We start from the raw sequence: 10991 nt of genomic DNA, 5'->3' as shown, positions 1-10991 counted from the left end.
ATAAATGTGTCACATAGATATCACATCCTCTTTTGATCCCATGATAAGAGAACTTGATTAGAAGAACTTAATTCTTCTACAATTACCATGAAGTTTTGTAGTTCTGTTTAGTTGAAGAACTCTAAAATCCACATGGCTTACAAGATACCATCAAGCCTCGTCCATCCCCCCATAGACGCAAGGATGGTACCCTCTTGTGATTTGAGGATCACAGACGTAATCTTTTTGGGTGGCATGAGTGTAACTTTCCTCGAGAGTTGGAAATGCTTAAAGGTTGGATCTTTGTCTAGAGTTGCCTACATTGATGAGCTTCTAGGTGGGACGAAGCACCCCCCCCATCAAATGTGCCTCGACATCCGATAGCTTTAACAGATATCTTAGTTGTGTTCATCTTGATGCAAGAGCGCTTCATTATTGCACAGATGGAGCACTTATTTTGAAAGTTTCTAAGCTCTTTTTTAATAACTCCATCCCCATAACTCTGCCTACATACCCAACAAATATAATATCTGAGATGGAATGACAAAGGAAGATTCCATGAAGCTAGTTGGAGACTCATAGTAGCGATCGATAATGAGTTTTGCTACTCTGAAAATAGCACCTACATTTTTCAATGGGTGTAGTGGGGGTTTGAAGAGTAAGGCGAGAAAGAAGCCGGAAGATCCAGCCATATAAAATTGTTCACCCTTGGACCATTTCTAGGTTGGACGCTTTTAAATAAAGAAACAAAGCACTTCTTTGAAAACTTTCCAAGTTGCTTCTTCCTCCGCCCCTTTGTGAGAGGAGTTCAAAAATCTTTGAAGGTTGGGGGTCTTGGATTGGCGCGAAGGGCCGCGTGGAAGTGTGCGTATCCAGCAGATCGGGCGTCCTTGTCACATCAATATTGTCAGATCCCGATTTGCTTTGGGAGTCCTCTATATAACACACGGAAGAACCGTAAAGGACATAAGTACTTCATACTCGGAAAGCCTAGTCGTTCCATTTTACACTTATCCTGAAGTACAAGAGAACACTCCTAGGTTACTCAACGAACGCTACACACACATAAAAGCAGGGCGCGCGGCTACCTGCTGCTAGCGTGCTTCCTGGCATAAGAATGGAAACGGACAAGCTTATACCCTGCCAGAATGTCGATGGAGCGAGGAAAAGCAAACATGCTAGTTCATCATGTGTTCTGAAGGGCAGCCAGCTTGTTCCAGCGTGTGATTGCTGTACATCAAAGGAGGAGGAGCTGTATCATTCTTCTCATGCTAAATGCAAGAGCTTCTTGTATTGCTGCATTGCCTCAGAGGCCGCAGCTGGGGCTCCAGTCATTTGCTTGGCCACAGGCAATGAGCAGGTCTATAGTGTCTGCCAAACAGGCACAATAGGGCTCTGGCACGAGCTGGACGTGTCCGCAGCTAGAAGCGGGAGCCCCTTCGCGTCCACACCAGAGGCGAGTGCGCTGGTGGTGTGTAGAGAGTGGGTGGTGACTGCCCACAAGGACTTCAAGATCCGCATGTGGCGTCCGTCCGCCCCCCGCCCGCCGGCCGCGGCTGCTTCTCGCCACGAACGAGCAGCCACCCTCCCCAGCATACGAGACTACCTCAGGAACTGGGCGCTGCAGCACAACTACATCCAGGTAAGACGTCACCGTAGGCGGCCCTGGATGGAGCACGCCGACACCATCAGCGCCCTCACATTCTCCGCTGATGGCACCCGCCTCTATTCCGCCTCTTGGGACCGCACCGTCAAGGTGTGGAACATCGCCCGCATGGAGTGCGACGAGTCCTTCACTGCCCACCATGACGCCATCAACGCCATGGTAACGGGAGCTGAGGACGGACTGCTCTACACGGGCTCTGCGGACAAGTCCATCAAAGTGTGGAGCCGGCGGCCCTGGCCCAGAAGCAGCAAGAAGAAGAGCAAGCACGCCATGGTGGTCGCTTTGAAAGGGCAAGATTCTGCGGTGAACGCTTTGACGTTGAGTCGTGATTGTATACACCTCTATTCTGGCGGGTCTGATGGGCGGATCCTGGCGTGGAGGAGAAGCTCGAAATGGCCACACAAGGCGGCAGATCACTTCATGGAAGTGCAGGAGACGCTGCAGGGCGGCCACTCCCGGGCGGTCCTCTGCTTGGACATGCACCCCGATGAGTCCCTCCTCATAAGCGGCTCTGCTGATAACACCCTCCGCGTGTGGAGGCGGCCACCGCGGCTGCTGGCGGCCTGCCACACGAACCACACATGCATGGCTGTGCTGAGCGGACACACCGGGCCCGTGAGGAGCGTGAGGATATCGATTGTGCAGGAGCTGCAAGGCGTGGGCGCGGGTGTGGTGTACTCGGGCAGCCTGGATGGTTGCATCAAGATGTGGATGCTCTCCGTCACAGGAGAAGAAGAGGAGAAGGAGCAATTTGGTAAAGTGTCTAGCCGGAGTCCCTACTCGACAAATAGTTTTTAGGTTTTCAACAATTATATTATACACCAAGTTTAAATTGCAAGGAGAACAATAATGTGAGATTGGCCTTAGAGAACCTAGTTGACTGTTTGTTGGATAGGGATCTATCTGTGGAATTTGAGAAAGAGATGTAATGGGATACAAAGAAATAACATAGAAGGTATATAATTCAATTTCCTCATAATTCTAAGGATCTTCCCTTTTCATACAATAATTTGAGTGTTCCCTCTAGTCTCGTTCCCTCTTGAAACATTTCGTGAGTGTATATGGGCGTGTTATCAGTTAGAGTTTGGTAAAGCAATGATATTCCCTAGGTCTTGGAGTCTCTTCTTTCTCCTCTCTACTTTCTTTTGGCGAGTCTAGGGATTGCAGTGTGTGGCTTAGAGCTTTTTGTGAACGCCTGAGTCATTAATCCACCGAATACACTACTTGTGATGTATGCATCATCCTCGAGAATGGAGCAGCCTCAAGAATGCGCTACTTCTATAATATCTTACTGGAAATGGCCATGTGGCAGCTCCTCAGCAATCCACGAACGATAGCTCCTTAGTTCCTCATCAGATCCACGATCCGCCACACAACAACTTCTCAGCTCATAATCATGAGAGGGAGTGGCAAGCTGTGCAAGCCTAATGAGTGATGTGTGAGAAAGGGGTACAAGCTTGCTTCTCATCAGATCTGCGATCCGCCAACAATAATCATGAGAGAGAGTGGCAACTGAAAGCCTGATCAATGATGTGAGCAAAGGGCAGACTGCAATCTTGATCATGATCATTTAATAAATAAGCGTAAGGATATAGGTTGTGAAATTAAAGAAATAGGCATTTATCTTGATTATGATCATTTAATAAATAAGCGTAAGGATACAGGCTGTGAGTTTAAAGAAATAGGTAGTTATGTGAATAAAAAAGATATAAAAAGAACATCCCGCCGTGGACCACCATGCATGGTAGTAACTAAGAGTAGACTAGTATTGGACCCGCGCGTTGCTGCGGCGAGAGTTCCAGAAAAAATAGGCTCAGTTTCTCCAATTTAGGTCATGTTTTAAGTAAACACAATACATTATTTCAAGTGACGTCATATATACATATCTCAAAATAACATCCATGTCTTGTAGATTTATAGCGAAAACAAAAATATCATAGTAATGTAGCATACGAAGATGCAAAAAAGGACCAATATTACATATTCTCAAAATGTACCACAAAATACGTATTCTCAGTCAGTAATGTTAGAATCAACAAACAGGGCCAGGCAGCGTGCAGTTGATCAAGCATTTATCGCTGCCCAGCAGTAGAGAAGAAGTGGTAAGGCAGCCCCTTCCACTGTTTCTTCTCCTATTAGTAGGTCTGCAACTTCTTCTCCTTCCACAGGTAGCAACAATAAGTCTGAGAAGGCTCTTGATGATAAAGGCAAGAAAAAGACCAAGTGCACGTGTATTGCCAATATGACCCATCTGTACATGATGCATGTTTGGCAGTTTTTGTTGACTCTAATGTATGGTATTTTGACAGTGGTGCTACAAAGCACATTACCTCACATCATGATATGTTCACTTGTCTTGAGGCTGTCTCTAATGGGAATACTGTCACATGTGCCAATAATGCTTCTTACCCAGTGAAGGGTGTTGGTAAAATTATGCTTACTGTTGCAAATGGCAGCGCTTTCACACTTTCAGATGCTTTGTATGTGCCAGGGATAAAGAAGAATCTATTGTCTGTCTCTGCGCTTGCTAGACTTGGACTTGTAGTCAAATTTGTGGATGACAGATGTACTGTTCATGATTTGACTTCTGGTGATACGATTATTGCATCTGGCACCTTGTTTTGTGGGCTGTATAGGCTCAATTCTTATGACAAGTGTGTGGAAGATTCAGCAAATGCACTTTCTAATGAAAAGGCAGTTTCAGATGCAAAACTATGGCATGCTCGTTTTGGTCATCTGAACTTTGCTAGTTTGCTGCGTTTGCAGAAATTTGATATGGTTGCTTCATTGCCCCCTCTTGAGGCACCATTGAAACATGTTTGTGAAGGCTGTATTTTGGGCAAAATGCAGCGTTCTGCGTTTCCAAAGGATGGTTCTGTGCGGGCCACTCGCAAATTGCAACTTGTACATAGTGATGTATGTGGGCCTATGCAAACTCCGTCATTTGGTAAACACTTGTACTTCGTGACTTTCATTGATGATTACTCAAAGCATGCATGGGTATATCCACTGAAGGCAAAGTCCGAAGTGTTTTTGTGCTTCAAACAGTTTTTTCTTATGGTTAAAAATGTATCCAGTTGTACTGTGGGCACCCTCCGTTCTGATCGAGGGGGGAGTACTTGTCTAAAGAGTTTGATACATTTCTGGCTAGTCGTGGGATAAATCACCAATGTACAGTGCCGTATACCCCTCAGCAAAATGGTGTTGCTGAGAGGAAAAACAGGTCACTTATGGAGATGGCACGATGTATGGTCAAGAGCCAAGCTTTGCCACATGCGTTTTGGCTTGAGGCTGTCATGTGTGCTGCATATGTACTCAATAGGTGTCCCACTAAGGCCTTGCAGTCTATTACTCCATATGAAGCTTGGCATGGCAGGAAGCCTTCTATTGGTCACTTGCGTGTCTTTGGTTGCTTGGCCTATGCTTTAGTGCCTGTGCAACAACGCAGAAAATTGGATGATAAGGCTGTCAAATACATTTTTGTTGGTTACAGTGCTGAGAGCAAGGGTTACAGATTGTATCATTCGCAGTCAAAGCGTATCTTGATTAGTCGAGATGTTGTTTTTGTGGAAGATGCTATGCAGCCTTTGTTATCATGTACCAAAGAGACAGGTGTGAGCTCACGGGATGTATTTGATACATTGTTGCCTCTGTTTACAGGTGGGAATTCAAATGTAAGTCCTAATGAGGCAAATATTTAGCCTATGGTGGCAGATATCAAACGACATCATAGATCAGCCCATTTCTGATGCAGATTTATAGGATGTAATTTCTGAGGATAGGGCTGAAAATGAGCAAGCTAGAGGTATGCCTAAATGGCTGGTGCAAACCTTGCGTGATAGTAAAATTGATGCACCTATATCTAGTCGTACTCGTTCAGGTTTTCAGCATGCCTCTTATGCATCAGATTGTTATGCTTTGGCTGTGTCTAGTATGTGTGAAGAGGAAGAACCTCTTTCATTTGATGAGGCACAAAAATCAAAAAATTGGTTGGCTGTAATGCAAAGTGAATATGATGCTATAATGAAGAATGGTACATGGTCTTTATGTGATTTGCCTATTGGTAAAAAGGCCATTGGATGTAAGTGGGTTTTTAAGTTGAAACGAAAGCTAGATGGCAGTGTGATCGCTATAAGGCTAGACTTGTTGCAAAGGGTTATGCTCAAGAAAAGGGCATTGATTTTGATGAGACCATTGCTCCCACTAGTCGTATGACTACCATTTGTAGCATTTGTGCATTGGCAGCTCATAATGGTTGGAATGTACATCAGTTGGACATAAAGACTGCGTTCTTGAATGGAGATTTGCATGAGGAGGTGTATGTATCGCAGCCTCGTGGTTTTGTTCAAAAAGGGCAGGAAAACAAAGTGTGCAGGTTGAAAAAGGCTTTATATGGTTTAAAGCAAGCTCCACGAGCTTGGTATGAAAAGATACATGCATATTTGACTTCACATGGTTTTCAGAATAGTCCAACAGAAAGCACTTTATATGTTAAATGTGTGGATGATGTACATCTAATCATTGCTCTCTATGTCGATGACATGCTGCTCACAGGACCAAATGAAAGTCATATTGCTGATTTTAAGGCTGATTTGAATGCCTCTTTTGAGATGTCGAATTTGGGGCATTTGCATCATTATTTGGGGATACAATTTAAGCAGTGTGATGGAGGTATTGCTTTGTGTCAGACAAAGTATATTGAGACATTGTTGCGGAGATTTGGCCTTGAAGACTGCAAGCCTATTGCTACTCCAATGGAGACCGGTTTGAAGTTAAGTCTTCATGATGCTGGAGATCACTTTGATGTCACACTCTATCAGACAGCTGTTGGTTGCCTCATTTATGTATGCATTACGAGGTCGGACATTCAGTTTGCAGTCTCACAGGTGAGCAGGTTTATGCATAGCCCAGGGTCTCAGCATTGGAAGGCAGTTAAACGCATCTTTCGCTACTTGAGTGGCACCATACATCTTGGGTTGTTTTATCCCAAGGGGGGATCGTTGCCGCCAGATTTACATGATTTTTCGGACTCAGATTGGGCTGGTTGCTATGACACAAGAGTGTCCACAAGTGGTTTTTGTTTCATGCTCAGTAGCTCATGCATATCTTGGTTGAGCAAGAAGCAACCTACTGTGGCCACTTCTAGTTGTGAAGCTGAGTACAGGAGGGTAGCTTTCACAGCTACGGTTGAGTGTGTGTGGCTCAGACGGCTTATGGTTGACTTGGGTGTTGGACAGGAGTCTGCCACCTCTATCTTCACTGACAGTCAGAGTGCATTGGCAGTTGCGAGAAACCCAGTTTTTCATGCTCGCACAAAGCACATTGAGGTGCATCATCACTATGTTAGGGAAAGACTCTCAGCAGGAGAGATCAGCTTGGCCTATGTGCCAACACAGGACAACCTCGCCGATCTTTTCACAAAGGCGCTTCCTCGTGAGAAGTTCGAAGCTTTCCACAAAGCTTTGGGCTTGCTCCCCTTTGTGGACTGATCTACTTCGGGCATGGCACTCCCCTATACATGAGTGCCAGCTCTCGTTCACACCATCACTCCCAGGGGAGATTTGTTGCCATATATATATAGGCAGTGATGTGTGTGAACACACTTAGGACCGCCTGGGCACTTTTTCCCTCTTTAGGAGGTTTTTCCCCCCGGCTTGTATATACGCCCATCCTTCTAGGGCTAACTTATCTTTTGTACATTGACACAATCTAATACATTGTGTGTGTTGTGTGCATTCTTGCTTCTTCTTCTCCAAGCTTTGTGTGCTTTCCTGCAACCCTAATTCCAACACAACCTCCTCACAAAGATATTTCCCTGTAGTTAAGAATATTTACGAGACACAATTTTCATTTTCTCTAGGTAAGGTTGAGGGGAATGGGAGTGTGGCTCCATGTTCAAAGAGATTTAGTTTTTTGTTTTACCCCTTTGTGCTCGTGTTACTTTTCACAATGTCTATTTTGTTTTCGTTTTTGTTTTAGGCTTTTTTGGTGTTTTCTATGTGAGTGCTTATGTGTTGTGCATGAAGTGAAACTATTAACCCCACTACAACACATTGGGGGCATAGCATCGTTTTCTAGCAATGTTTCAGCAACGCTCTTTTTTTCGGGATGTCAAGGATTATGTTCGCTGCTGGACAGCGAAATCAGTGAAATTTCGCTGCTTAGTAGCGCTTGTAGCAGCAAAATTTCAATGTAGATTTCGCTGTTCTGCAGTGAAATTTTGTTGCTGATGAGCAACGTCTATAGTAGTGAAATTTCGTTGCTATACTGTGATTTCGCCTGCTGAACAAAGAGGATAACAAAGAAATTACGCTACTATTTTTACTGCAAAAAAATTCCAGAGAGTTATTGGATGGTGAATTCTGAAAATACATGTCACGTGCACACAGAAAATGATATATAGTTTTAAAAAATCATCCATTAAAACCCTTGGAGCCATGTTTTGAGCAAAAAAAGCTTTTGAGAAGCGAAACAATGTCAAGATCATTAATCTATCCCATCTTGTAATAAATCCATATGTGTTGCTTCATCAATGTCTATATCTAATGGAAGCTCAATGAAAAGACGGGGTTCTATATCATTATCAATATCACTATCATGATCCAATGAAGCATTGTCATGATTGATAGGTGACTCATAATCTTCTTTTGATTGATATCCCTGATGCTCTTCACTTGCCCCATCCACAAAAATTTCTTCATCTTCTTCTTCCAATGAGCCGATTTGAGGTAGTACTTACACCTCATCCAGAGATTCGGCCTCCACATCTTGATCTTGAAAGATATGTTTTGAACGAGGGAAAACTTGTATAACATACCACCACTGTGGATCAATTCCATCGGCGTAAAACACAACCTAATATCACAAAGCAAAGGGGTTACACTTTTATTATACCACATCAAGATTTAATTTGGGATTGGTTGGGTTACTAACCTGTTGATAGTATTGAGGTATTATGAAGGTATTTTTCTCATCATTCCAAAAACTTGGTGGAATAATTTTGGAAGAACCTATTTGGATGTTTCTTCTCACGGTTGCTTGAGCACCTCTATATATCACCTTGAACCATTTGAAATCAAAGATGAATAGACTAAATGCTCTAAATCCAACCTCAAGAATATCTTGAATAGTTCCACAATACTCAAGATTGTCCTCTATGACATTGGTATCATGTCTTGTGGCTTGACTTTCTTGCTCAAAAGTTGCCATCACACCATAATCAAATGTGTTTTTTTAAGAATCCACACGCCCCATGCAAAAGTGCCTTCCCTCTGACCATATTGCATTATATAGTTTGTACTAACATTAAACAAAAGCATGACATTTAGTATATATAGTGCATTAAACAAGGTATATATATGAGATAGAGATGAAGAATGTACTTACTTGAGGGTCACATCCTCTTTCATACTCATGCTCTTCTCTTGTGATCATCTCTCCATTTTGTGATGCCATCAATATTGCCATACAAAGCCATTCTATTTAATCACATTTGGTAGAGGTTCCATGCACTAGACGGGAATGGCAAGCATCTATTTTCTCTTCTGAAAGCTCTTCTCTCATCCTTTCATCTATTGATTGCGTCCTTGTGTCTCCCAATCCACTTCTCCATGATGGTACTATTTAGAATGTAGAATGTATTCACCTTGTGGCATAATGCTTCCTCAGTCTTCATTTTTCCTTCCTTTTCCCTGAGGCACATTAGTGATTAGTCGGTCATCCTCCTCATTGCTCCATAATCGTGGCATGGAAGGATATGTACCTACATACATAGCAATTACATGTACTATTTACCAATACATAGCTTGTGCATAAAAATTCCAAATAAGCAATATTACTTAGTGAATTGAAGAGACGATTCATACCCCACCAAGCTTCCCATTTTGTAAATAGCCTCTCTCACCTTCTTCTCTCCACAACCAACTATAGCAATTGGAAGAATAAACTATGCATAGAAAAAAATGGAAGTTAGTATATGAGCGAACAAATTATGTACCATAAAGAGAAAATGAAAAAGAGAATATTTATATACCTATAATATCTTGTGCCAATCATGTGTCTTGAGGCCATATAATTGTTCCTCTCCTTTCTTTTTGGTCTTTGTGAAGGCACCCTTCAATGAATGCATTACTCCCGTTGGTGTATGAAAAGAGGAGATCACACTTTTCACCTTATTGTGCTCCCTCTTCTATAATACCCATGGTGCCTTTGGTAGGACTATTTTACCACTCTCACTTTCAATTGGCCATGCACTTTGAAGGCGTCCAATGTTTTGTAAGTCATCTCTTGTACCCTTTGTATCTCTTTTACCAATTAAATGGTCCTAAATATTTGTTGCCACATTCTTAAAGATATGAATGGGATCTAAGAGATGATTGATCTTCATGTCACACCAATATGAAAGTCGAAAGAAGATTGAGTGTTTAGACATCCCATTTGGAGGTGGATTGGGAGTGCTTCTCCATGACTCAAACCAATATCTACCTCTCATCTCACAAGTGGTGAGACATCATATGGTACATACTTGGGATGTGAAGGAGGGAGAAATAAATGACGTTTGTCATACACCACCTTCTTAAGTGTAGAGGGTCTTTTCGAAACAAGTGATGGTCCACAAATCAGACATGCATGATGTTCGGAGGTTGCCAAACCTATTTTAATTTAGATGATTGAGATAGAGATATAAACTTAAAGTTTAAAGGCTAAAACTTATGCATATAAGGTTCAAGTAGGTACGTGAGCACTCCGAGAACCCGAGATAGTCAAGCATCGTCCAAAGCAAAACTCCTTTCACCTCCGCCTCATGCCTATTTATTGGCCTTGAAACGTCATGTACTTTGATACCTTGCCATAGTGTCTCAAGCTCCTCAATCAAACGCTCGAGGTACACATCCATGTTTTCCACCTTATGATTGCCTTGTGTACAAGGAGAGCAAGCATGATATGACCTTTTTTGATTGCCACCCATGGAGGGAGGTTGTAATTCACCAATACAATAGGCCAAGTAGACCATGATGTGTACTTGAAGCCAAATGGGTTAACACCATCCATGCCCAAGCCAAGACGTAAGTGACGAGGCTCATCTTTAAACTCTGGTCATTGATGCTCCACATGTTGTCATGCCGGTGAATCAGCTACGATCCTCATGATGCCATCGGTCGAGCGATGAGTAGCATGCCACGTCATGAGTTCTGCAATCCCCTTACATTTAAACATGTGTTGAATGCGAGGAATGATAGGGAAGTGTCTCAAAACCTTTCGGAAAACTTTATCACCTTGTAAATCATTCCTATAGCGGCCTCCCTACATCGTAGACATTATGTTGCATCTTTATTAACCCCTCTAA

At 43.0% G+C, this 10991-nt stretch overlaps 1 protein-coding gene across 1 annotated transcript; it reads left to right on the top strand.

Annotated features, from left to right (window-relative positions):
• Positions 1-876: 876 nt before the first annotated feature.
• LOC147622412 (protein JINGUBANG-like) lies at positions 877-2479 on the top strand. Its single transcript, XM_086822641.1, has one exon. It carries the CDS (start codon positions 1097-1099, stop codon positions 2441-2443), a length of 1347 nt encoding a protein of 448 aa, XP_086678767.1. The 5' UTR covers positions 877-1096; the 3' UTR covers positions 2444-2479.
• The last annotated feature ends 8512 nt before the right edge of the window (positions 2480-10991 follow it).

The sequence above is a fragment of the Cibotium barometz genome, chromosome 28, assembly GCF_041138505.1.
Source record: "Cibotium barometz isolate CiBa-2024 chromosome 28, ASM4113850v1, whole genome shotgun sequence".
NCBI lineage: Eukaryota > Viridiplantae > Streptophyta > Polypodiopsida > Cyatheales > Cibotiaceae > Cibotium > Cibotium barometz.
The sequence above is the reverse complement of the archived record's forward strand: the minus strand, read 5'-3'. Positions and strand labels throughout refer to the sequence as shown.

Coding starts and splice junctions, on each gene's coding strand:
- LOC147622412 (XM_086822641.1), top strand. CDS start 1,097: ATGGAAACGGACAAGCTTATACCCTGCCAGAATGTCGATGGAGCGAGG.